At 36.6% G+C, this 25093-nt stretch overlaps 3 protein-coding genes across 4 annotated transcripts in view; 1 reads left to right on the forward strand and 2 right to left on the reverse strand.

The window, feature by feature from the left end:
• The window catches only part of LOC114537895 (DNA-directed RNA polymerase III subunit RPC2-like), a 74076-nt gene that overhangs the window by 32016 nt on the left and 16967 nt on the right, over positions 1 to 25093 (reverse strand). The window lies entirely within an intron of this gene.
• Positions 2256 to 8208, forward strand: LOC114537894. 2 transcript variants are annotated; one of them, XM_028559006.1, is made up of 6 exons: positions 2256 to 2530; positions 3575 to 3713; positions 3915 to 4108; positions 4919 to 5069; positions 5338 to 5400; positions 6527 to 8205. In XM_028559006.1, the coding sequence occupies exons 1-6, from the start codon at positions 2372 to 2374 to the stop codon at positions 7291 to 7293; spliced, it is 1473 nt and encodes a 490-aa protein (XP_028414807.1). In that variant the 5' UTR covers positions 2256 to 2371; the 3' UTR covers positions 7294 to 8205. The 2 variants fall into 2 exon arrangements, with proteins under 2 accessions (XP_028414807.1, XP_028414808.1); XM_028559007.1 differs by lacking the exon at positions 2256 to 2530 and adding an exon at positions 2537 to 2829 and having other exon boundaries at positions 6527 to 8208.
• Positions 10450 to 16954, reverse strand: LOC114537893. The gene is made up of 16 exons (XM_028559005.1): positions 16321 to 16954; positions 15743 to 15851; positions 15074 to 15297; positions 14806 to 14855; positions 14588 to 14675; positions 14229 to 14405; positions 13566 to 13711; positions 13214 to 13325; positions 13029 to 13112; positions 12665 to 12845; positions 12489 to 12578; positions 12323 to 12388; positions 12158 to 12227; positions 11981 to 12049; positions 11714 to 11901; positions 10450 to 11285 (listed from the first exon to the last, which is right to left on the reverse strand). Exons 1-16 carry the CDS (start codon positions 16831 to 16833, stop codon positions 10606 to 10608), a joined length of 2847 nt encoding a protein of 948 aa, XP_028414806.1. The 5' UTR covers positions 16834 to 16954; the 3' UTR covers positions 10450 to 10605.

Raw genomic sequence — 25093 nt, forward strand, 5'->3', positions numbered from 1 at the left:
TATAAATAGCCAGCAAAAATACTGAATTTGGGCTCTTGTGGTCATAAAACATACTAACCTGATATGGATGGGTTACCTGTGTCTAAACTGTTGACATTTGACAAGCCAGGAACTAATAGTTAACTACAATAAGATGTTTTGTTTAATAAAGACACAGTTTAAATGCTACTTTGAAGTACTTTCAGAACTAAACATGTAAGTATCCTTATTCTTAATACTATTGATTTGATTTAAGTCTTCCAAATATCAATTGAGACTCTTTTAAACGTACGATAAACACATGGATTGTGTCTTGTGTAAAGTGACGCACGGGTCAAAGGTGAGCAATATAAACCAATTTTGGGAGGCAATAGCGTAACGCACAGTCATTTGCCCAAAGTAATCTTTATATCATTCGAAAGAACGTTATTTAGACTTGCCGATTAGCAAAGTTTCAAGACATTCAAAGCTTAAGCACATTCACAATATGAATTTTTAAAACATACTTTTATCGACTCGATTTACCGGTCTTGCAAATAAGATTATTTTAAAAGGTCAGAATTGTTCTATTGACTCCAAAGTCGCACAATCTGTCGAGTGAGAATTGTACTAGCAGGCTGAGGTGGTTTTATGTGCATAGGATCAGTATTTTCTTGGCTTGAAACCGCTAAAGTGCAATCAAATGTAAGGGCTAAAAATAGCATTTCCAACCGTCTTCGAAAAAATGCAAATTTCTCCTTTTAAAAACAATATTTGATCCAATTAACTACACACCAATTCTTGGGATACTTAGGCCTATTATTCCAGTAAATATGAGCTAAAACGATTTTTCAAAGTTGGCCAGACTTGTTTGATATTTACTGACAAGCCCTCTTAAGCATATGAATTACTGATGTGGAAAAATGGCAAAAGGTTCTCTGTGTCATTTATGGTTCAATCATTTCCAAACACAATAAATCGTTCGTGTTTGTAATTAATGATTTCTCTACCACACACCAGTAGCATTATTTCGTGCAAGGTAACAACTGTCAATTATGTAAAACGAATTTCTTACAACGACATCATGCCAAGTGCACAAGTAAGCTAAGAGCATGCATATAAGTACAGTATTGGCTTAACGACAAGAAACTGCACGCATAAAGTGAACACAGAAGCACCTGATGTGTATATCCACCTCACATAATGCTGTATTAATTTATACTTTTAAAAGAGATATATCCGAGCATAATAAGAGGTAGGGAAAATATATGTTTTTATTTTCGCCGTTTACATTTTAGAGAAATTTGAGGACACGGAAATATCTCAGTTACAATTCTGATAATACGTATTTTGTACATAACTAATATTTTGAAGTTTTTAACTTTTTCGAATTAATATTTTTCATTTGGATGATTTTGAAAATATAGGAAAATTGACTTGTGAAATAGATTAAGATGTTAAAGATGCCTTCGGATAGAAAAACTTTTATTCAAACTAATGCCGGTAAAAATCTACAATTTTGAAGCTTTTTAGACTATTTTTGAACAGGTACATCGGTAGATTTTGTACTTTAAAATATGCACGTATTGACATGTGAATTTAATTTTGCTAAAATTGTGGTATTTAAAACTATTCGCAGCAAATTTTATTTATAGTTGAATTTCGTAGCTCGAGAGACGACATTATAATTGTACCTGATATAGGATTTTACTTATAAGACTTCGGTCATTCAGCAGAAATGAGTATTTCACAAAAAAAATCATAAAAAATTCATATTTCGAAATATATGTTAATTGCTTCAGGCTAGAGGATTTTGCATGCATGTATGTCTAGTAGAAGTATTTACCCCCAATTAGCAGAATTAGTGGGAATATTTCATGTGGTGGCATCATTACTACTCGTTCTACACAGCGCCAAATACGACATCGTGCAAAGTGCTGCGCAGTATGCATTAGGCTTTAAGAGCAGGTTTATGTATAAGTAGTATATTGGCTTAATCACAAGTAATAGCACGCATAAATTGGATGAACTTAACACATAAATAGCTAGATCATGTGTAGATATCTACCGTACATAATATTACATGCATTTTTAATCCAAGGTTATTAGTTTATTAGTTTAAAAAATACTGGAAAATTTGAACAAGTTTAATAAAATACAGTAAAGCCAAAAAATATGAGTGCATGATAATTTACACTTTCAAGAGATATCCGAGCCGGCTAAAGCTAAAGGTTAAGAAAATTTCTCTTTCTCAATATATGATTTTTAGATTGTTTGGAACAAATAGTTCACCCGTTTCACCTATTCTAAAACGCTATAGAGCGTATATTCTAAAATTTAGAACAGCGCTCGATAGCGTCACTGAGTTGCAACCTGAGCAACCCACAACGGGCTTCGACCACATGTGTGCAAGATGGCGGAACGTTCGGAGAAGTACGATCTATTAGACGATGACCAAAAAACGATTTTGCGTGGTTTCTTCGAGCGAGGGATGACAACGACACGCAAAGATGTGAAGGAACTAATAGAAGAAGCTGCAGTAAAAACAAATGTTAGCGTTGCGCGTGTGAGGGTAAGTTTTCTTTGTATTATATATATTGTATGTCTGATATTGTCATTGATTATTTATCATTATGTGCGCCAACAAAATACTAGGACGGTGGAGCCAAAGGCTAAATTTCAATAAATTTGCATTTATTACTACAAAACTATATTTATATAGACTTGTACCGACGCGCTTTGCCAGTGCGTACGATGTTCGACCACCATTTCCATGGCATTATCATTCATTTTACTTAATTCTCGTGCACTCTGACTCAGTAGTCAGTATAATTACTGATCGCTTTATTCAAATTTTCAATGTCTGCTACGGTACGTACAGTATATGAGATTTAACTCGGAAGTACTGTAGTGTAGTTCAGTAGTTGTAGCAAGGTTAACTTATTAGTATTACATATTTTGTGATCAGTTATGTAACTAATAAAGCTGCAATGTTCACAGCTCACACTGCATTTACTGATTTTAATAGTCTGCCAAAGCATTCACAAATTTAACCGAGTCAATGTCCAGCTATTTGCTGCCAAATGGATTTCCATGAGTAATATGTATCATCATCAATGATGTTTACTATCATGGTTGCTGCTGTCTCTATCTTATAACCAAATTAACCCTTTATCAGCAGTTTTTCTGGGTTTCTCCCCTTGACAAGTACAAATTGTTCCCTGGAAAGCTTGAAACAGGTTGCCGATACTGAAAAGTAAGACTACCGGTACTGATCTGACAGGTTTTGCTGGTACTCAATAGACTAGTCAATGCATGTGAAGTGTGAACACAGCTAACTACTTGCAATCCAGCCACAGCACAATTAATTAGTGATAAGGCCAGACAACTTTATTAAGTAATCCATTACAGCTCCCAGTAGGAAACTGCCTCTTAATAGATTTTACTCTTGCTAACACAACACAGTTTTATTGTCATCAAGGGGAGATTTACCCCTGGCAGAATTTCATGTTCCATCTAATTTTTAAAACCTACCTGTATAGCAGATTTGACTGTGAAAATAGTGAGATAATTAATTAATTATGAGACATTTAAACCAACCCAATTTTAACTTTAGAAATGGATTGGGAATGAGAGAAAAAGAAAGAAGTCGGGGCAGGCACTGGATGATACAAACCAACAAACAAAAAGGCACTGCAGAAGCAAGCCACAGACCACCGGGTACAACTTGTTTTGCTCATATATACTGAATTCAGGTAAGAATACAATTAAAATCATGTGTTACAATATTAACCTTGGTTTCTGGGTTAAATATTTCACATTACCATCGGGGTTGCCAGGTATTTGTGTTCAGGGGTCCAGTTATCATTATACCATATGCAATAATTTCTCAGGAGGGGTTGTGTACTTGTACAATTGCTACCTTTCTAAAGTATTATGTACATTTCTCTTGGCAGATACATGCCAAGAGCTGAGCAATAACTCTGACAAATTAAAAATGGCTGTAACAACCTGGAACTCACTGACTGTCGAAGAACAAGAATGCTGGAAAAAAAAAGCAAAGGATGCTCAGTCTGCAAATCCCATAGACCTTTCCAACAAAGAGCGCCATACCAAGATCAAAAAGGCAAAGAAGCAATTAATTTCTCAGGTATGCAAAAACAGGTGTCAATAGCGTCATTCAGACAAGTGTATGACAGGCTTCTTGACCTCAAACCAGTAAAGATCTTTCTTCATTTCTGAAATCCTAAATTTTTATATCTCTTTATTACTGTAAGTCGTGTAATATAATGGCATTTATACAGTTTCACCACCATTATTAAATAAAATTGTCTCTCTCTTCTTTTTTTTGTTATTTCTTTCATTGTATCTTTTGTTCTTTCTTTTGTTCTTCCTTGTTTTCTTCCTTTAGTTCTTCTTTTTGTTCTTCCTTTCTTTCTTCTTGTCTCTTTCCTTGCTTGTTTGCTTGCTTCCTTCCTTCCTTCCTTCCTTCCTTCCTTCCTTCCTTCCTTTCCTTCCTTCCTTCCTTCCTTCCTTCCTTCCTTCCTTCCTTCCTTCCTTCCTTCCTTCCTCCCTTCCTTCCTTCCTTCCTTCCTTCCTTCCTTCCTTCCTTCTTCCTTCCTTCCTTCCTTCCTTCCTTCTTCCTTCCTTCCTTCTTCCTTCCTTCCTTCCTTCCTTCCTTCCTTCCTTCCTTCCTTCCTTCCTTCCTTCCTTCCTTCCTTCCTTCCTTCCTTCCTTCCTTCCTTGTCACATTGCATTTGACTGTTGATTGTTATCAGCAAATAATACACAATATACTCTGCATTGTTTCAATATGAAGGAATTATAAGAAGACCCATTGCAGTATGCATATTAGATGCAAGTACAGTGACTATTTTAATGAATTGTGTCTACCTTCCTTTAGCCGCTTTTTGTCCTGACAGGACTAGTAACTAAACCATGATATGTCTACTTCTTTTAGCTTGCATATTTAGAAAGCCTGGGGTGCACAGCATCTGTGTTGCTTCTGGAGCCAGGGGAATCCCCCTTGCTTCAGCAGTATGGGACAAATGAAGGCCTACATTTCTTAGAAGAAAACCAAAATGTTGCATTGAAGTTTATGGAATACATGAGTAAGTAGTGGCACAAACTTTTAGAAGTAAATGTGTACAGCCAATAAGATAATACACAATCGTATAAATCATGACTTCCACCTGTAACAACACAACCAAGTTGCCTGGTATGTACAGTTTGATAATTTGATCTTATCTCCAGGTATATATATATATATATATATATATGGAAATATGGAAATATGGAAATATAGAAAATATAGAAATACAGAAATACAGAAATACAGAAATACAGAAATATATATGGAATATGTTTTTTCTTACATAGATTCTCCACAATGTGTCAAATACACCATGCACGATGTTCGTGAATTGTTTCGTCGGAAGTACAGTAAGTTTCATACGTACGATGTACAGTACATGTAATTATTGTTTACTGTGTTTCATACAACATATTTTCGGATGTGGTAGCTCGTCGTATTACAATGTGATAACATTGTAATGTGAATAACAATGTGATAACATTGTAATGTGAATAACAATGTGATAACATTGTAATGTGAATAACAATGTGATAACATTGTAATGTGACAACATTCTAATCTCGGTGATATCACTTTTATCGCATTCAGGACAATGTCATAAATGTCCCTCCCTCGCTTCGCTCACTCGTGACATTTTGTGATATTGTTCCTCATGCGATAAAAGTGATATCACCTCACTCCTCATATGATAACCTCTACATAATTATATATACATTTATAATATAACATTTATAGTACGCGCGTGCTGATTGGTCGAGAAGCGTGTTTCTATAACTGTATAGAAACACGGGAATTTTCCCGCCGAACTGGTCAAGCGAAGTAATGTAATGAGAATTTGTAATTGAATCGAATTATAATATTTGTACAAAATCTTTTTATTGAGTTATATTATAAAAGAAATAGAAAACATTTTTTCCTGTGTTTCTATACAGTTATAGAAACACTTGTGGGAGTTTGGGAGAACGAGAAATAATCAGTGGGAAAACGAGCCCGTAGGGCGAGTTTTTCCACGTTATTTCGAGAGTTTTTCCACGTTATTTGGGAGAACGAGAAATAATCAGTGGGAAAACGAGCCCGTAGGGCGAGTTTTTCCACGTTATTTCGAGTTCTCCCAAACTCCCACGCGTGTTTCTATAACTGTATAGAAACACGGAAAATGTTTTCTATTTCTTAAATATATAATGCCAAGTATTTTATTGGAACGGTTATTTACTTGGTCAAAATAATTTACATCAAACGTAAGGAGGGTCTGCGTATGTGTAGTGTTTATCGTATGTGTAGTGTATTTAAGCTGCTCAGGTGCTATGAGTTATTTACAAATGATTGTAAATAACTCATAGCACCTGAGGAGCTTAAATAAAAAAGCGAAAACGTTTGTGCAAAATGAGTATATAGTATGTATTGATACCCTTCACTTTTAATCTTCTTCGTGCCATATATATACTTATATATATGCTTTACTTTTTTTCGTAGGTGAAGCATGTGGAAAGCCCATACAGAAAGTGCCGTATTCCAAAGGTGGTTTCGTCGTTTCAGGATTACCTGATGAAATTGAGTTTAGAAACCCGAGCACTTATGGGCAAAAACAAATCCAGAAAATCATGAACAAGGCTGATGACATCGCCTTTTGTTTACAAAATCCTGCTGTCAAAGTGCCATCACAAGTCACTGTCGCCGAACTTGCAGTACACAAGCAAATTTTGGTAAAATTAGTCACCGAAGAAACCGCTACAGCCAGCCTATCGAACCAACACCAAATCTTAGAGGAGGATTTGGAAGTATGCGAATTCGACCTCACCGCTAGTGAGTTCAATATTCTCACTACACAATTGCGGGATTACTTCCATGAAGATGCAATCACCGCACTAGAAAGTAATTTTGAGGCAGGCAGGGGTCATCAAGGGTATATATTACCCGTGTATACAACCACCAGTGATGCATACTGGTTGTTTTACCATCCCGGAACCGCCGATGAGATTGAGAATCTACAACCAGAAGATCCAATTAGCGGTTACTGGCTTGACAAGACCGAACAGGAACTACACTACAAGTTACTGGTTGAGCCCCAAGAAGCATCAATTGTGGCATTGAATTTGATCAACGACAATCTTAGCGAACTTGGGTCTCTTAGAGTTAGAAAACACCTTGATACAGAGGATGAATTGAGGCTCATTGCGGTGTCCGCTGATTTTGACTACTCTGTAAAGGAGTGTTTGAGAAAACATGGCTTTGATAAGTAATTTTTTAAACCTTCGTAAGACCTGTTTCAAACGGCGAGTTTACCATGTGCCTAACCCATCCAACCCAAACAATCGACTTGAGTCTATATGTTAAGCTCGACTACTTTGTTATTTTCGACGTTTGAATCACCAAGCCAACTTGGTCGAGCTCAATATGAATTGAATTCGGCACATGAAAACTCGCCGTTTTGAAACAGGCCTAAATTGTTCTGCCTAGAACTATTGCAAGTTGTAATTACACACCTACATAGGTACGTGAGTCATAATATCTATACTGTTGCAAATGTTGCGTTGTCATTGGCTACGTTACTCGCTGTCTATTCATCGATAGATAGTTGCAAAACGAACATTTAATGGTCCATCTTTCATGGGGTTTTTTCATGGGGTTTTTTGTTATTCAGACCACGCCCATTGCACTGTATGCTGGGTGGGGGTCCAAGCATGTGTAGAAAAAATGGTATCAGCAATGTCACATTTTTGCAATTTTAAACGTTGCTAACCGACTGATTTCAAAGATATGGTTAGAAGAGTCCTTGCTACGTGTCGAAGCGCTGCATAGAATACGGTTTCTGTGACTAGTGATTATTAAAGAATTAAATGGAAATAGATGAAAATTTGTAGAATGTTGTGGGTAAATGTGTCAAAATGATATAGGGAATTCGGTAATGTGCTTACTCGAGTGATGGGAAATCTGACAAGACTGAGGGGCTGTTAATATATGGGGAAGGCTGGCCCGCTTAAGAGGATTGGCCTTTCAGCTGGCGGTTGGCTTTCAGCTCGTGTTTATATGAGATGGCTTGGCCCTGTTAGGGGGGCTGGCTAAGGAGGAGGGATCTCTTCTTCAAGGGCCAGCTCTCCAGTGAGGGCTGGCCTTCTTCCATATAAACACCCCATGAATAACATAGGAACGAATAAGCAGGGCCGTTGCGATAGTGGTGTGTGTGTGTGTGCCCCAGCAAGGAAGCAAGCAAGCAAGGAAAGAGACAAGAAGAAAGAAAGAAAGAAAGGAAGAACGAAAAGAAGAACTAAAGGAAGAAAACAAGGAAGAACAAAAGATACAGTGAAAGAAATAACAAAAGAGAGAGACAATTTTAAATAATGATGGTCACTTTCAAAATTCAAAGTTCATCTTAATTTAGATATTTAGATAATCGCACTTTTCATCTGGGGTGCTTTTCACGCTCGCCCTCTTAGGTGATTAGGTCTATACCTGATACGAGCGACACGAACCCCAAAATTCAAAGTTCATCTTAAATTTATTCAAATGCTCTGAAATTTTGTATTTACACTAGTTTCCGTGATACAAAACGTTGTGCAAAGATCGTTAAGATAGTCGCACTTTTCATCTGGGGTGCTTTTCACGCTCGCCCTCTTAGGTGATTAGGTCTATACCTGATACGAGCGACGCGAACCCCAAAATTCAAAGTTCATCTTAATTTTATTCAAATGCTCTGAAATTTTGTATTCACGCTAGTTTCCGTGATACAAAACGTTGTGCGAAGTTTCGTTAAGATAGTCGCACTTTTCATCTGGGGTGCTTTTCACGCTCGCCCTCTTAGGTGATTAGGTCTATACCTGATACGAGCGACGCCAACCCCAAAATTCAAAGTTCATCTTAATTTTATTCAAATGCTCTGAAATTTTGTATTCACGCTAGTTTCCGTGATACAAAACGTTGTGCGAAGTTTCGTTAAGATAGTCGCACTTTTCATCTGGGGTGCTTTTCACGCTCGCCCTCTTAGGTGATTAGGTCTATACCTGATACGAGCGACGCCAACCCCAAAATTCAAAGTTCATCTTAATTTTATTCAAATGCTCTGAAATTTTGTATTTACACTAGTTTCCGTGATACAAAACGTTGTGCAAAGTTTCGTTAAGATAGTCGCACTTTTCATCTGGGGTGCTTTTCACGCTCGCCCTCTTAGGTGATTAGGTCTATACCTGATACGAGCGACACGAACCCCAAAATTCAAAGTTCATCTTAATTTTATTCAAATGCTCTGAAATTTTGTATTTACACTAGTTTCCGTGATACAAAACGTTGTGCAAAGTTTCGTTAAGATAGTCGCACTTTTCATCTGGGGTGCTTTTCACGCTCGCCCTCTTAGGTGATTAGGTCTATACCTGATACGAGCGACACGAACCCCAAAATTCAAAGTTCATCTTAATTTTATTCAAATGCTCTGAAATTTTGTATTTACACTAGTTTCCGTGATACAAAACGTTGTGCAAAGTTTCGTTAAGATAGTCGCACTTTTCATCTGGGGTGCTTTTCACGCTCGCCCTCTTAGGTGATTAGGTCTATACCTGATACGAGCGACACGAACCCCAAAATTCAAAGTTCATCTTAATTTTATTCAAATGCTCTGAAATTTTGTATTTACACTAGTTTCCGTGATACAAAACGTTGTGCAAAGTTTCGTTAAGATAGTCGCACTTTTCATCTGGGGTGCTTTTCACGCTCGCCCTCTTAGGTGATTAGGTCTATACCTGATACGAGCGACACGAACCCCAAAATTCAAACAGGGTTGGTAAGTTACTGAAAAAAATAAGCCAAACATTGTTATTGGCGGCCCTTTGATTCCTTTGTTTTAAACAAAGAAAACAAATGTTATGTTAATATATTTGGCTTATTTATTCATAAAATCTACCCACCCTGAATTCAAAGTTCATCTTAATTTTATTCAAATGCTCTGAAATTTTGTATTTACACTAGTTTTGGAATTTCTTACTACTGTAGTGTACTGTAATTTCTCAAGTTATTATGGGAACGACATCGTGTTATTCCGTTTTATTTGGAAATTTTTTATTGTTGCGCACATTTTCGCGTTCGTTTTCGACATTAAATTTTGGTAATAAAAAAATCGAACGCACGTGCCAAATCTTTGATTATTTCTAGTTTACTTTTATTATTAAGTTGCGGGTTGCTTATGGATTACTCATAACGCACTTTGTCAACATATATTCTGATTACTATACTGGCAATAAATGTTGCAGGACCTCTTTAAATTTTAGAACATTTCAAAGCTCGAATCAAATGGTTTCTGAACATAATGTCACTATTGCATAAGCGACACCGTTGCGACACCATGCCAGAAACGTTTAGCAGAATATTTTTAACCAGGGCTTCCAGTCCCCCGGAAGGAGTTCCGTATTAACTGCTCAATGGCAGGGGTATCATGGGGTGCCACCCACTCATTGTCGCTGGATTGAGGTAAACTAACACATTTGTACATTTTCTAGGCATAAATCGCTACATATAGAATACCACTATTATTACAGTTTGTTCTAGTTCATGTTGTGGAATGTTCATCAAACATTACCACCATCACAATCACTTTGATAATGAGCTGCAGTATCGTCGTCATCTTCACCATCTAACAAATCAACAAGATCTTCTATAACCTGCTCTTCTATAACTGCGATTTCATCATCTTCAATAGTCTCCTGGAACAAGGACGTCGACAGATGAGAAGATGTTGTAGCAGTAATCCCAGAAATTGTGTCAAGAATAGGTGCATCTAAATGATTACGAAATGTGGTTCCTAAGGAAAGCAAAATATTGTTTGTCTCGCAAATTTCACTTTTCACCACAGTACAAATCCCATTTGAAAGTCTGCAGTCGTTCTGCGAGTGAAGTTGATAACTCTCTTCCAGACAATCTCTTCTTTTCAAATAATGGTCAAATAGCATTTCCATTTCCTTCAACAAGAGTTGCTGCTCCTCTTTGCATCGATCTAAGAAATTTTGTAGGTCAATTGCAGACCTTTTCACAGAAAAAGGGACACTCTCAACAGTACTCTCGTCGCAATATGTTCTGTAAAGACTAGACTCAGGATCCTTAGCTTCGTCAAAGTTCAACTCTTTGGGCAATCCATCAACCAATTCCTGCAAAGCAGCTAAGGAGGCATTATACTTGGTGACCGTACTCTTGATCGCATTTGTTTTTCTGTTTATTTGCTTCGATAATTTCGTTGCTATTGCTTGACCATCTGGTAGTAAAACCAAAAGCATTAATATAGTTATAGAGTATTAATTGACAAACTGCTAAAGTTACCATGCAATTTGTATTTCGCTTCTCAAATACATTATTATACTGACAGTAATTCATAAAGCAAAGACGAAAGAAATTCACATCGTTAGTAATGCTGAATTCTTATTTTCATTGCAATTTATTCCTGGAACACTAGCGAAATTCAAGTTGGAATTTCTCGCCAAATATTGGTTCGTTTTGGAAGCTACAGTATAATACTTCTACCTTGTACTATCTATAAATTTAGTCCTCAGCAGAAGTGGACTAAATTTAGAGAAGTCCTATACGATGCATGTACATGTCGTACTTTCCGCTTCTGGTACCACATGTAGCAACTGTAACAGCACACCAGACACGGTTATCTTGGTAGACCGCTTTAGCCTTTACCTGAATATTTTCTTTTAAGAGAAATAAGAAACATCCTCTCCACTGCCATATTATACGTCTGCTCCACAATTGTATCCCGTCTTTGATTTTCCAAACCAAGAGCTGCCGCATTAAAATGTGCTTCACCTGGTTTCCACCTCTTCGGCAGCTTGTTACACTTCTCAATACTTTTCAGTGTCTTCATGACCCTAGATGGTTAGGTCATTGCAAAATAAAAGGATCAAAAAAGAAATTATGTAGGTTAGAATGAATCTTAATTTCTCTCACTCTTTTGTTTTTTTAACCACTTCAACCAGTTGGTCATGTGCGCCTTCCTCAATAGATGCAACATTCAATCTGTAATTAAAGAACATACGAAAACGTTGAAAAACCTGTGTAATAATAAAGTACAATCATGACAACATGTACGTACGTACAAGTTCCTTTATCGAAAAGGGAACGCACCTCAGCTGATTCAAATGAATTAGATTCTGAACGTACTTCTGCTGCCACGTCAAAGTGAATTTGGTTTTGGCTATAGGTATTGAAATACAGCATACAGAAGAATTGTTAGTAAACTAGAAACAACAATGTACTGTACGTGTAAGACACAAGTCATCAGCAACAAACCTCTCGTTAAAATCAGATTTTCCTCATCTTTCATCCACTTCTTAATTACTTCTCCATCATATGGAACTACGATTGAAACTTAATTGTTACAATTATTTTTGCGGATGTGTCATATGTACAGTATATACACCTTGTACCAAACAAATCAAATTTTTAGCTACTACACCGGATAACGCAGAGAACAGTTCTTCCAATTGCAACAATGCGTTTTGAAGAAGTACTGGACATTTCTTTAGCTTGTTCGCAAGTTGAAATCCTATTAGAGAGGTTAATAGTTTAAGCATAACGTATACTGTACATAATAAGCATAATGTAATATATAAACAGCAGATACTGCAGTACCACATGTACGAAGCTGGCGTGAGGAATAATGCAGCAAAGCATCGGTCAACATATCTGTACGTCGCCCGGGGCTCATTTCCTTGGTCATTGAAGAGAAACCTCTTAAATATGACCACAACCTTTCGATTCCTTCACCATCAGTTAAACCATAGCCTTGTAGTCGCCTTGGGCTGAACTGTATCTAGCATGGGTATGGAGTTTGTCAGAAAGAATAAATATTGTATACCAAACTAATTAGAAGTCTGAATTCATAGCATTATCATAATAAAACCATTCAGTATTTTACAGGGGATATCAGACATAGAAGCTTTATTTTTCTCAAAGTAATTACATGGTTCATAATAATGGAATGTCTATACATTACCTGGCAAGATGACTTGTGTCCATAGCAGTGGAAAATTGGTATGGCTAAATCAACTTTGTCAAGAATGTCTTCCCTCTCATTTTTCTACAACACAGTACAGCGTGCATTAGCTATTACCATATACCTGGTGTTAAACTAGTGATGTGGCTGGAGAAATCAATTTTTTACTGTTAACAGTACAGTACCTTCAAATGGGCTTCCAATGTACATGCAATATCATATGTAATCTTTACATCAACACTTGTCCCATCATAATTGTCTAATAGACGCTGTAGTTCGTACACGGAATAAGCTATCCTATAAAGAATAAAAATAGTTTTTTTATCAATAGTTTTTTATTTTTAAGACATTTTGTCCTGCGTGATTCATGGTTAAAGTGTTGTACCACGATCAGTATATGAAAATGACATATGGGAAGACCAAGTTGGAGAAAATAAATGAATATACTGCAGTACACTATTGGTTTTTGTAAAGTGTTGTTCTGACAGCCATTCATTATCAGTGCAAACTTACTCAAATACCAACTTAATCATATACCTTTCTCCATGTTTAATGTTGAGGAAGCCTTTTGGGAAATCGTGTCTGCAAACACGTCCAAAAACACCCTTTTCATCATAGAGTTTGTTTCTCCCTTTTGACCTGAGCATGTCAGTTACTTCTCCAGCTTTAAATTCATTGCATTCCTGATAAGGTTTATACAGTTTACAATTAACCTGTCCAATAATTAATACACACATCTGTGCATATTATATGCCCCATGTATTGTGTAAAAGCTTGGAGTGACCTACAGTATAGTATAGAAATTTATAAGAGTGATGTAATAGCACCTGAAGAGCTTTATATAGCGAAAATGTTCGTGCAATAAATGTTACAAAATATACAGAGTATCCTTCTATTATTTACATGAGCTTCAACTTGTCAAATGAATCGTTCTTTATAACTATTACTTGCGTATTATTATTATTATATATATTATGTATATACATCAGACCTGAAGAGCTTTCACAAGCGAAAACGTTTGTCTGTAAAAATGTTTTATACCTACAAGTGGTTACAATTCCTCCTGTTGTCAAACTATTTTATATATATATATATATATATATATATATATATATATATATATATATATATATATATATATATATATGTATATATATTAATTATATTATCATAGCATAGACTGTATACCCTTGTACTCACAACATTTGATTCTTTGGCATTTGCTGTGTAACTTTGAACAAAATTGTCAACATCATTTTGATCAGCAAACATGGTTGTTTTGTGTCTGGATGGGTAAATATCAGTGCCTGCAGATTTCTTCCGCACAAGCCCAAAACAGCCATCCATACACTCCACAATGCTTCCTGATTTACCATCCTAAAAAAGATATCACAACATCTACATGCATATTAAGGAAATTAATATGGCTTAGATAGTACATGCAAGTACAGTTCAAGAGAAAAAAATAGGCCCATGATAGTATACAATGGGCATTTGAGGATGAAGTTGCACATGCACATATTAGGTGAAACACAGTAATAATGTAAACCGAAACTTACCTTAGGACAAAGAGGGCAGATACTTCTAGAAATTTCTGGGGTTTTTTGCCAATATGGTGAACCATCTCTCATCATATACTGGTGATATCTACACAAATACAGTGACAGTATGACTTAGTATGAAAATGTTTAAGGAATATATACATGCATTCTGTAGTTATATTATTCTATTAGGGTATTACCCAATCTAACAGTACACAAAATGCAGTTACCAGTACCTAAATTCATCAAAGGAATCGCTGTTGAGACCAGAGTAAACATTTTTCACCTACAGTATTGAATACAGAAAATATGAGATGAATTTCCCTTTCATGTATCCTATCTGCAGTGGTAAGTTTAGTCATTGTGGTATATCATCACAGTAATGACAACTGTATAAGTTGTCATCACTGTTGTCACAGGAACATCAAACACAAATTGACAATTGTAATCTTACAGTCCATAGTAAGTAGTAAGAACATTCTATAGTAAATTAACAAAATTTACCCATTTTGGGAAAAGAGTTGATTTATTGAGGACAGTCAACATGTCACAGAACTTTTGCAGAGAAACTTGACATTCCAAAACAAGTGCTTCTGCCAACTCCATCAGCTTTATGTGATAAGCTACAATAGGGCGTTTTGCAGAGTTAGGCCATAAATGCATCTTCCATAGGGTCACGACATCACTTTCACATTCACAAAAAAGGATTTGCTTCTGATGCTGTCGCCCTGGGTAAAATTAACATACAGAATTGCTCACTTGAGAATCATTCTGTAACTGATAAAGTAGGTCAGCTCACTAGCTGTTGATGTATGCAAACTTGGCAAAAATGCCAAATGGTTTGAATTTAAGTATTGTCCTTCATTCCCCACATGGTCTTTCATATTCAAATTATTTCACAAGTTTCCATATGTCAATAGGCTGGCTGAAAGTGTACCATGTCATTGTCAATATCATACACTCTATGTACATAAATCTATGACACTCAGAGTTTCTCTGTTGGTGAATCAAATATGTAAGGCATTATTATACCTGGTCCAACTGTAGATCTACTGTACAGTATGCTTTTGGGCATCTTAATGTATATCTTTAGTGGCCTAGGGTTGATATTTTACTATTTACTAAAATATCAATAGACATGTTATATTACCATTTTGGTACTTGGTGGCTTACCGTGTTGATCAATGCATGCAACAATTCTGGCACAAGATGTAGGACAATTCCTTTGATGCCATAAGCTCAATGGTTTCTGGTCAACAAAGAATGGTAGAAAACAGCCATCCTACAGATTGAAAGATACAAATTATTATTAAAACCTCAGTGATCATACACATCTGTTCAGAATACCTAGCAGAAGCTATTATGCAAGCTATCTACCTACAAAATTACCAACAAGGTAATTACACTTTCTATCTACAAGTTAATTTATCTGAGCATGGCATCCCACCACTAACTTGCTTTGTAAATTTTTAGGTAATGGTAACCACTCCACCAAAGCAAAAACAGTGTGTGGTGTGGAATGACACAATTTAACAAAACACACAAAATCCAGATCAGCCATTAAAAAATTGAAGTGACATTACTGCTACCATGTTGGTGGACAACATCAAAATTTCAATGGTTAGACAGTAAAATAATGAAATGCATATTGATTCATGCAAGCAAGCAAGCAATTGAATGGAACTAGAAGGAGACTTTGGGAGACTCTGACTCAGCTTGCAATTTGCAAACGTATTAATAAATTCATGTACCTTAAATATTTCTAAAACATGGAAGTGATTCCTTGTGTTGTGACTGTTAATTGCACAGTTTCTGCAATAATAAATATCGTGACCACAGTCGAGGCAACGAGTTTCGGCGAATGCTGTGCAATCACAGCACTGTACATCGTTGGCTGTGAAAGCATTTCGTTCGTAGCGAGATTTAACAAGCTTCTCCCTGACTTCTTCCCATTGTCTGTATTGCCGTAATCGTCTTGACTGATGTTGTGATAAGTCAGAAGTACTACGGTCACCAAGAATATCGCCATTATCATCACGATCATCGCCATGATCATCATGATCGGTATCCATCGAGAGCGAGGGCAAATTGCTGGTAGATATCTCATCACCATGAGCACTTGAAACATTGTCTGATGATGTTTTCAGAAAGATGCTACCGGCACGTTTGCTTCCACTTGTGGAAACTGAAAGCACGCGCAGTTTAACGGGTTTAAAACGTTTTGGTTTATTCACACTACCACTTCGAGTTCGCTTGGGCGCCATGTTGATGTTGTCTTCGCGGGCAAATGCCCGTTGTGGGTTGCTCAGGTTGCAACTCAGTGACGCTATCGAGCGCTGTTCTAAATTTTAGAATATACGCTCTATAGCGTTTTAGAATAGGTGAAACGGGTGAATAGTTGCCAACAATAATGAAAACAATGTATGACATTTAAATTTAATCGTTTTAAAATTTGGCGAATTCCGCTTACAATCACTTGGCATAGCTGGGCCATGATTCATGCAATTTTGAATAAAATAATCGCCAAGAGTGTATATTTATCCTTTCAAGCAAAAAAGTGGGTTTTATGCGTATAATAGAGGAAAGCGATTGTGTAAATTTTGAAATATAAGTTAGAAAATTGCACTCTACAATATTTTAAGTTGTATGTATAATAATGTGAAGTGGACAACTCGTCGACTAGGTTAGCGCCATTATAGCGTTACCAATTGCTATGCTCTTGGATGTAGCTACTGTTTACAAGACATGTGTGCATGAATACATTTGCTATGTGAACTATATGAAATTATAAACTTCTAAACACGATAAACGTTCGTGTTTATAATGAAAGATTTATTTACCACACTCCATGCGCAGTAGCATTATTTAATGCATGTGACAAACGTCAACAACTTACTACGTATATTCCCTAAGTAAGCTATATGAACAGGTCTATAAGTAAATTGTAGGCCTAACGCATAAAGTGAACACGAAAATTTGAAATATTGATTTATTTCAAAGGCAAACAGGAGATAAATAATTTCTTATATTGAAATTCAGAGAGTTCAGTTTCGTGCAGTGTCACTTCGTGAGTTAGTCAATAACTTACTACGTATGTATTCCCAACAACGACATCATGCCAAGTGCACAAGTAAGCTTAGAAGCATGTTTAAGTACAGCATAGGCCGGATGACATGTCACCGCACGTGGCATAAAGTGAACACAGAAAAACACCAACATGATGTGTGTATCCAGCTCACATAATATTGCTTAACATATTAATTTTATTCTTTTAAACCAGATACAAGAGATAGGGAAAAGTTATATATTTTATTTTTTTTTAAGATAATTATATTTACTTAGAAAGTGCATCTTCCAACCATATAAAAAGCATGATTCATAAATGGAGTGGTCGTGGGAGACCAGTTGATTGTTAGATGTTTTGAAATATTAATTTATTGCAAAATTCCAACCACAGAATTCAATCATTTTATCATAAATTGACTGTTTTTTATAGAAAAGTTGATATTGAATGACACAATTTGCTTAGAACGGGATTTATTTTATTGCTCCTTCTGTTTACATGCTTCTTATTCCGGAGATTCTCATGCCGGGTTTTAAAGATTCTGAAGAGTCTCATTCCGGCTTTTAAAGATTCCGAAGATTCTCATTCCGGCTTTTAAAGATTCCCCGTTTCTGGTTCCCCGTTCCTTGATTCCCCGTTCTTGGTTTTAAAGATAACAATATTCTGTTAGCAAGTTTCAGCGATATTCTGTTAACAAGTATGCAATAGTTTCTCCTGAGAGCCGTCTGAGCAGCGACTATGCCTCATAGTGACTGGTGAGGGAGCCAATCAGAATGCTCGAAAGCCGTTTTTCAATACAGAAATGATACTAAAGACCCATATAGACTAGACTAATTTATATTTCATACTAGAAATACATGCATGCAAAGTCCCCTCGCCTGAAGCAATAAACATATATTTCTATCACTGAAATTCTGTAATACTCGTTTCTGCTGAATTATCGGAGTCGTAAAGTAAAATCCTTTATTAAGTACAACTATAAAGCCACTCTCGAGGTATCAAATTCGGCTATAATCATAATTGTGCTACGAATAGTTTTAAATACCACGATTTTTAGCGAAATTTCAATTACTTTCTAAACAGATTCACCTTGAAGAATATATATACTTTCCTAAATTTTCCAATTTTACGGGTCAATTTTTCGTATGTTTTTAAGACCACACAAATGAAAAATACTATTTAAAAAAAAGTGTTACAATTCAAAATATCAGTTAATATGCTGACGTGACCCAAATTTTTATTTAGCTAATCGCACGTTTGTAAACGTTTGCTAGTTACCAGTTTTAACTTGTCTTGAACTCACGCATGCGCATAACTTTGCATTTCCGGCGTAATTAAAATCTCTTGGCGAAATTAGTACCCTCGCACCGGCTCGGGGCTAATATAGGATTAGGTCTAGCTATAGCTTAGGAAATTATTTGCTTCATTTGAATGACGACGAAACTACCTGATTGAAAATTTTCAATTTCGATTTGTAAAAAAAAACTTTAAAAAGAATAATTTATGACATTTTAATTTATTCCCAAAATTAAATTTTGATCCCAAAATTAAATTTTGTTCCATAAATCGGTACTACGAGCACAAAGTCCCTATGAAAATTGCCAGAATTTATCATTGTTTACTAGGAATTTTCTTATTTCGAAAATGATTGCCGTATTCGAAATGATGATTTGATATATTTTGGTGGAAATCTGATCAATGGAAACAAGCATATCCCCATTTGTCACAAACAATTGACTGAACTTAAAGATGACGTCAAAGCATGGCAGAGCAGATGTTTGAAAGCCAAAACTGGAAAAGAGGTTAAATCTCTAACTTGTCAGACGGCGAAAGAATACCACAAGAACAGAATGCGTATACATGTGGACATGTGTTTCTATGATGGTACTTAGATAATTATATCTTTTTTAACGTACAACGACTTTTTCAAGTACATTCGACTTCAATCATGTGCAAAATTTATTGAAACACGGTCATTACACCTAGTATCTACCCCCTCTTCCCTCAAAATAATCTTAATTGTTCCTATGATACCAAGCCACTTGATTTGCCAAAAATATCACTCTCAACATTGTCAATGGGGGAAGGGGGAAATAGTAAATAATTGAATGAAAAACGTGACAAAATAGTTGTCAAATAAAAAAAAGGTGTTTAAAATAAGTAAATGATTGTAGGTTCACGTTCTAATGAAATTTACTCAAAAACGCAATAAATAACATGCGCTCGAAATAGCCCAAAACAGTCATAGTTTTATAATGAAAACGATGTTCAGTTCTCATTTCGACAATACAACGGATTTCTGATATTATTTTTGCACAAATTATAACATCCGCCGTAATCTATTGCAAATACTGCAATTTCATTAGCTAGAAAGATTGCAATTTGAGCATTAATTTCACCCTTTGCCAGGTGTAATTGCACTGTTGTATTAAGCTTATGAAATCAGTCTTAGGTTATACTGATTCAAGGTGAGGAGTTTTTTCTAGGCCGGACATAAATTCCAAATGTTAACTTTACCCATCTCTAAAAATTATTCATTTCCTAGGACCTTACCCAGAGCAATATTTGCTCTTGGGGAACCTGCGTCGAATCTTAGCGGTAGATTTGACTACACTTGATGACACGGTGATAATCTATGGAAAAAAAAACGTTTATTCGCTAGATATTGATACGGTAGACAAGAAACTATACTTTGCAGAACACAAGAAAGGGATTTATCGAGCGAATTACGACGGTACAAATGAAGAAGTCGTTGTAAAAAATCCAATGGCGTTCGCATTAACAATCGATTGGATAGGACGTCGTATTTTCTGGAGTTGTGATAGGCCAGGTAGCATCAATGTGGCCACATTGGACGGCAAGGATAAAGGAAAGCTAATTCCATCCTTCACTCCTTCAGGAATAGCAATTGACCCCATCGCAGGGTAAGTATTGCATATTAAAGTAACCTCATGCAAGGGCCGCTTTTATTGCAATTCTCTGTGTTCTGCTACTTTCGCAATAATGTTTTTCTACGACAATCAAAGTGTCAATAAAGCCACACGCCTAGAATTATTCATTCAAAAGCATAATGCTCCACACTTGCCTGACTAACTTCTTCTAGTCTTTAGCTTCTGACGGAATATTATAAATGGCTTCTTCACTTTCTGTTAGATGACTGTTCTTCCATTGAAAGGAAAAATGTTTTGAAGACGTAAATAATCTTTAAATGACCTTCTGATCTCTTGAAATTTAATATCTTACCTGACTCACAGTATTTGCAGCCACTTTCATCACGTGATCGCTCTAGTGTGTAATGTGTTTCTCTGTAGATTCCTCTTTTGGACTGAGGAACCATTTGGATTGGGGAAAAAAGACTTGGTCGCTAAAAATCAAAATATATTAAAGATTTCTCATGGATCAAAAGCCTCTGTGTCTCTAGATTATCACAGCAAGAGAGTGTACGCGATTCAGAGAGAAGCTGTCGTAATTGAAGTAGATTACTATGGTCGTGGAAAGAATCAAATGTTTGATGCTTATTTACAGAATGTTATTGGAGGCGTTATTTACTGGAAAAGAAAAAGATCGATCGTTTAAATATAATGAACATCTCCAGCAGAAATGTTTTAGGTCATATTCGGTTACCAAAAAGCTACGATGCAAGAACTCTTCTGGTCGTAGGCGAAAATCGACAACCAAAAGGTACGTTTCTACAGTGCAAACCACGATATTAGTTCAAATAGAAATTTTCATACAACAGTATAAAATTTACGCAATCCAGCCGTGAAAGTATTATTTGTTGTATAAAGTCTCAAATATTTCTTCTAAAAAAAATAATTGAGATTTAAAAATTCCTATTGATGAAAATGTGTACATCGCGATATTAGTTTCATGTCAGAAAAACGGCGTTAATCCCATCAGAAAATGGTTTATTGCCTAATATTTCATTGAAATTGTCGGTTTTCATTGTCGATACACTGACAGAAAATTTTAGAAATTCACACACTGATAGAAATGGAACACGGAGTGATTCCAATCATTGAATTGAGTTATTTGCTGACATGAGCCCCGTGCATGAAGTCTAATGCACTGAGCTATATTAAAATTCCTGAAGGACTTGTTCCTGGCAAAAAAGTGAAGCAAAAAATATGGCGTATTTTTTCGTGCTGACGCCAGACATGGGCCCAACTGGCAATGGCAATGACCACTAACAACCGCGATACAGTGCTTCAGGCCCTCTTCTTCGCCCTCCGGCTGTTTTGAAGAAGCTTTTTATGTATATCTTTTAATTTTTCGGTATCTCTTTAACCGAATCATGATCTTCGCTACTATTTTTTTCGACGTGAAGGGACAACTGCCTGTTTTAATTTTTCAATTTGTGGATGCTGTTAGTCGTTAAAAGGGGGGATATTGACTCGCACTTGTAAGGTTTACATTTGTTTTTAAATCTTCGTTGGTGGAATCTTCACCTGTATCTTGCACAGAAATACAATGTACATAAAACATATTTTTTCCGAGTGTTAGATTAATATTAGTAATGGTAAAATGACATGAAGTATTAGGATGAAGAAGCGCGAAATAGCAGAGAACTGATGAAACCATAGAAAGCCCAGACAAATGAGCTGAAGTCAATAAAAATCTGTAAAACACTTGAGATATGTGTTAAAATAAATCAAAGTATGTAATTTTCACTACAAAACTAATGTTATATAGAACCATGTATGTAGCGTGCTCCAGTGGCGCTGCCATTTGACTATGCAACTAGCGACGTAACTTATTATATCATTGGGAAGGATGGTAACTCTCGCCTCAATTTTCAACATGTTCACAAATTAAAACACAAATTACTATAATAAAACGGCACGTCGACTGCTAAATGCCTACCGTAGGTTTAGGTTGAATAATCAAACTATACTCTCATAACTGATAAAAATAGTGCTGAATTCAAAGTAAAGCGCTGGAAAAACGTACACAAATTTTGTAAGTTGGCCGAAATTTTCGCGAATTCATGCGGGATGTAAGTACCTAACCATGCAAAATGGCGGCGGCAGAAGAATCTGATTGGTTGAGAAAAATAAGCAAAGTATGATCGACCAATCAGATTGATCGAGAAAGGTAAACAAAGAATGATCGACCAATCAGATTCTTCTGCCGCCGCTATTTTGGTTAGGTACTTACATCCCGCATAAATTCACAAAAATTTCGGCCAATTTACAAAATTTGTGTACGTTTTTCTAGCGCTTTCCTTTGAATTCAGCACTATTTTTATTATGAAAGGATAGTTTGATTATTCAACTTAAACCTATGGTAGGCATTTAGCAGTCGACGTGCCGTTTTACTATAGTAATTTGTGTTTTAATTTGTCAAAATGTTGAAAATTGAGGCGAGAGTTTCCATCCTTCGCAATAATATAGTAAGTTACGTCGCTAGTTACATAGTCAAATGGCAGCGCCACTAGAGCACGCACATGGTTCTAACAGTAGTTTTGTAGTGAAAATTACATACTTTAATTCATTTTAACACATATCTCAAGTGTTTTACGGATTTTTATTGACTTCAACTCATTTGTCTGGGCTTCCTATGATGAAACTGGCTTAAGAACAGAGCGAACGTAGAAATGTAGAATATTTCAATCAAAGAAAACTGTTACAGATTGGCAAAAGGAACTGGCTGACCGTCGCCAAAAACCGGGGAAGTCTGCTGTTGAACTAAAGTATTCAATACTTCAACTGGTTAAGAAAGCTTTTCCAGAGGTTACAGATAAGAACACATACGATTCTATTTCCCTGGCACACTTTAGCAACGCGTTGAAAGGTGATATTGCCACAAATTATCATGGGTTATGGCTGACACTGCGACCCTTGATGAGCTAGTACAGCGTGCAATGAAAATCGAGCAAACCAACGCAACAGTTTCTGCTGTTTCCACGAGCAGAATGGGAAGTCCTCAGTCGGCTGAAAGTCCTGAGGTGGAGATCATGCAAAAGTTGGAAGAACTAACCACTAGTCAGCAAAAGTTCGAAGCATTTGTTGCTGCTATGCAGAGTAAAAACCAGAGCCAGCGATCAACAAGGTCATCAACCAAGTGCTTTAACTGTGGGAAGGTAGGGCATTTTGCTCGTGATTGTCGTTCAAGACCCTGGGTTGCCCGGGATGGCCAGAGAAGTAGCCAACCATTCTCTGGGGTATGCTTTAGGTGTCAAAAGGCTGGACATCGAGCCTCGCAATGCAAATCCCCTAACCCACCGCCATCGGGAAACTAGCAGGGGATGGAGAGTATATCCAGCCCTCTCCAGCCACTTGCAGGACCGGGAAACTATAATCGTTCGGTTTCAGCTACAAACATTGGGGATTCAACTTTTAAAAGCATAGAGATTAAGGGAACAGTTGGGGGTCTACCTTGCACATGGTTGGTGGACACTGGGGCACAAATAAGTGTACTACAAGAGTCTTTAGCATCACAAGCTAGAGGGTACAAATTGAACTGCAAATTTGCCCCCATACTGTAGATGGTTCTGGGATGGGAACAGTTTATGATTTAGTCACTGATTGTCAAGCGGGTGATCAGCACATACCTCAACACCGGTTCACAGTAGTTAAGAAGTCAACTTACCCAGCAATTATTGGCATGGATTTATTGCCTCATTTAAAAATGCATTTGTCAATCGGCTCACAAGTATTTGTATCAGGCAATGATAAATTATCAAACCAGGACAGTGGTAACACAACCTCGCCTCGAATTTGTCGTATATACGCATCATCAGCAGTGACTGTTCCCTCTAGGTCAATGCAGGTAATTGAGGGCAAACTGGACGATGAGCTATTACCGGGTACTGTGGGTATTATCGAATATGCATGGAGGAGGAGGTCAGAGCGCTTTGGAATAGAATAGCTTTGGAATTTGGTAGAGTCTATGATGCAGTAAGAGAGGGCAATCGTGTTCTGCTGCACGTTACAAACCCTACTAATACTTCCCGGCAGGTAAATGCTGGTACAATTTTCGGACATTTTACAACAAACATTGTGGAACCTGTTGTCATTAGTGAATTGTCCAAACATCCTGGTAAGTCTACTAAAGCAGATAAGGCGGACAGGGCACAAAAGGTTGATAAACTGGCTCGAGCAAAATCAGATGAGTCACAATTATCAGCCAGCGAGAAACGACGAGTCGACGACTTTACAAAATGATTCAGAAGAATGGGAATGTCCTTTCTATTGACGGTGAGACAGGTTTGAACGATGTTGTTGAACATGAAATACCCACTATATATATTCTCCTGTCACAAAGGTCTATTTGAATTCAACACCATGCCTTTTGGTCTTAAAGGGGCTCCAGCAACGTTCCAAAGGTTGATGACATCCGTATTAGGCGAACTTAATTGGCAAATACTTCTTATATAATTATTTTGATGACGTCATCATTTTTTCTCGCAGTTTCGAAGAGTATTTGGTGCACCTTAAGCTTGTTTTCAACAAGCTGAG

Source organism: Dendronephthya gigantea, unplaced genomic scaffold, assembly GCF_004324835.1.
Source record: "Dendronephthya gigantea isolate DGI-Jeju-01 unplaced genomic scaffold, DenGig_1.0 000168F, whole genome shotgun sequence".
NCBI classification, from domain to species: Eukaryota; Metazoa; Cnidaria; class Anthozoa; order Malacalcyonacea; family Nephtheidae; genus Dendronephthya; species Dendronephthya gigantea.

Bases quoted from the DNA above. Each gene is read 5' to 3' on its own strand.
- LOC114537894 (XM_028559006.1), top strand. From the start codon at position 2,372: ATGGCGGAACGTTCGGAGAAGTACGATCTATTAGACGATGACCAAAAA. The intron at 4,109-4,918 runs GTATGCAAAAAC...TACTTCTTTTAG, and splicing joins AGAAGCAATTAATTTCTCAG to CTTGCATATTTAGAAAGCCT. The intron at 5,070-5,337 runs GTAAGTAGTGGC...TTTCTTACATAG, and splicing joins GAAGTTTATGGAATACATGA to ATTCTCCACAATGTGTCAAA.
- LOC114537893 (XM_028559005.1), bottom strand. From the start codon at position 16,833: ATGGCGCCCAAGCGAACTCGAAGTGGTAGTGTGAATAAACCAAAACGT. The intron at 13,326-13,565 runs GTATATGATTAA...TATTCTTTATAG, and splicing joins AACATTAAACATGGAGAAAG to GATAGCTTATTCCGTGTACG. The intron at 12,846-13,028 runs GTAATGTATAGA...TACCCATGCTAG, and splicing joins GACACAAGTCATCTTGCCAG to ATACAGTTCAGCCCAAGGCG.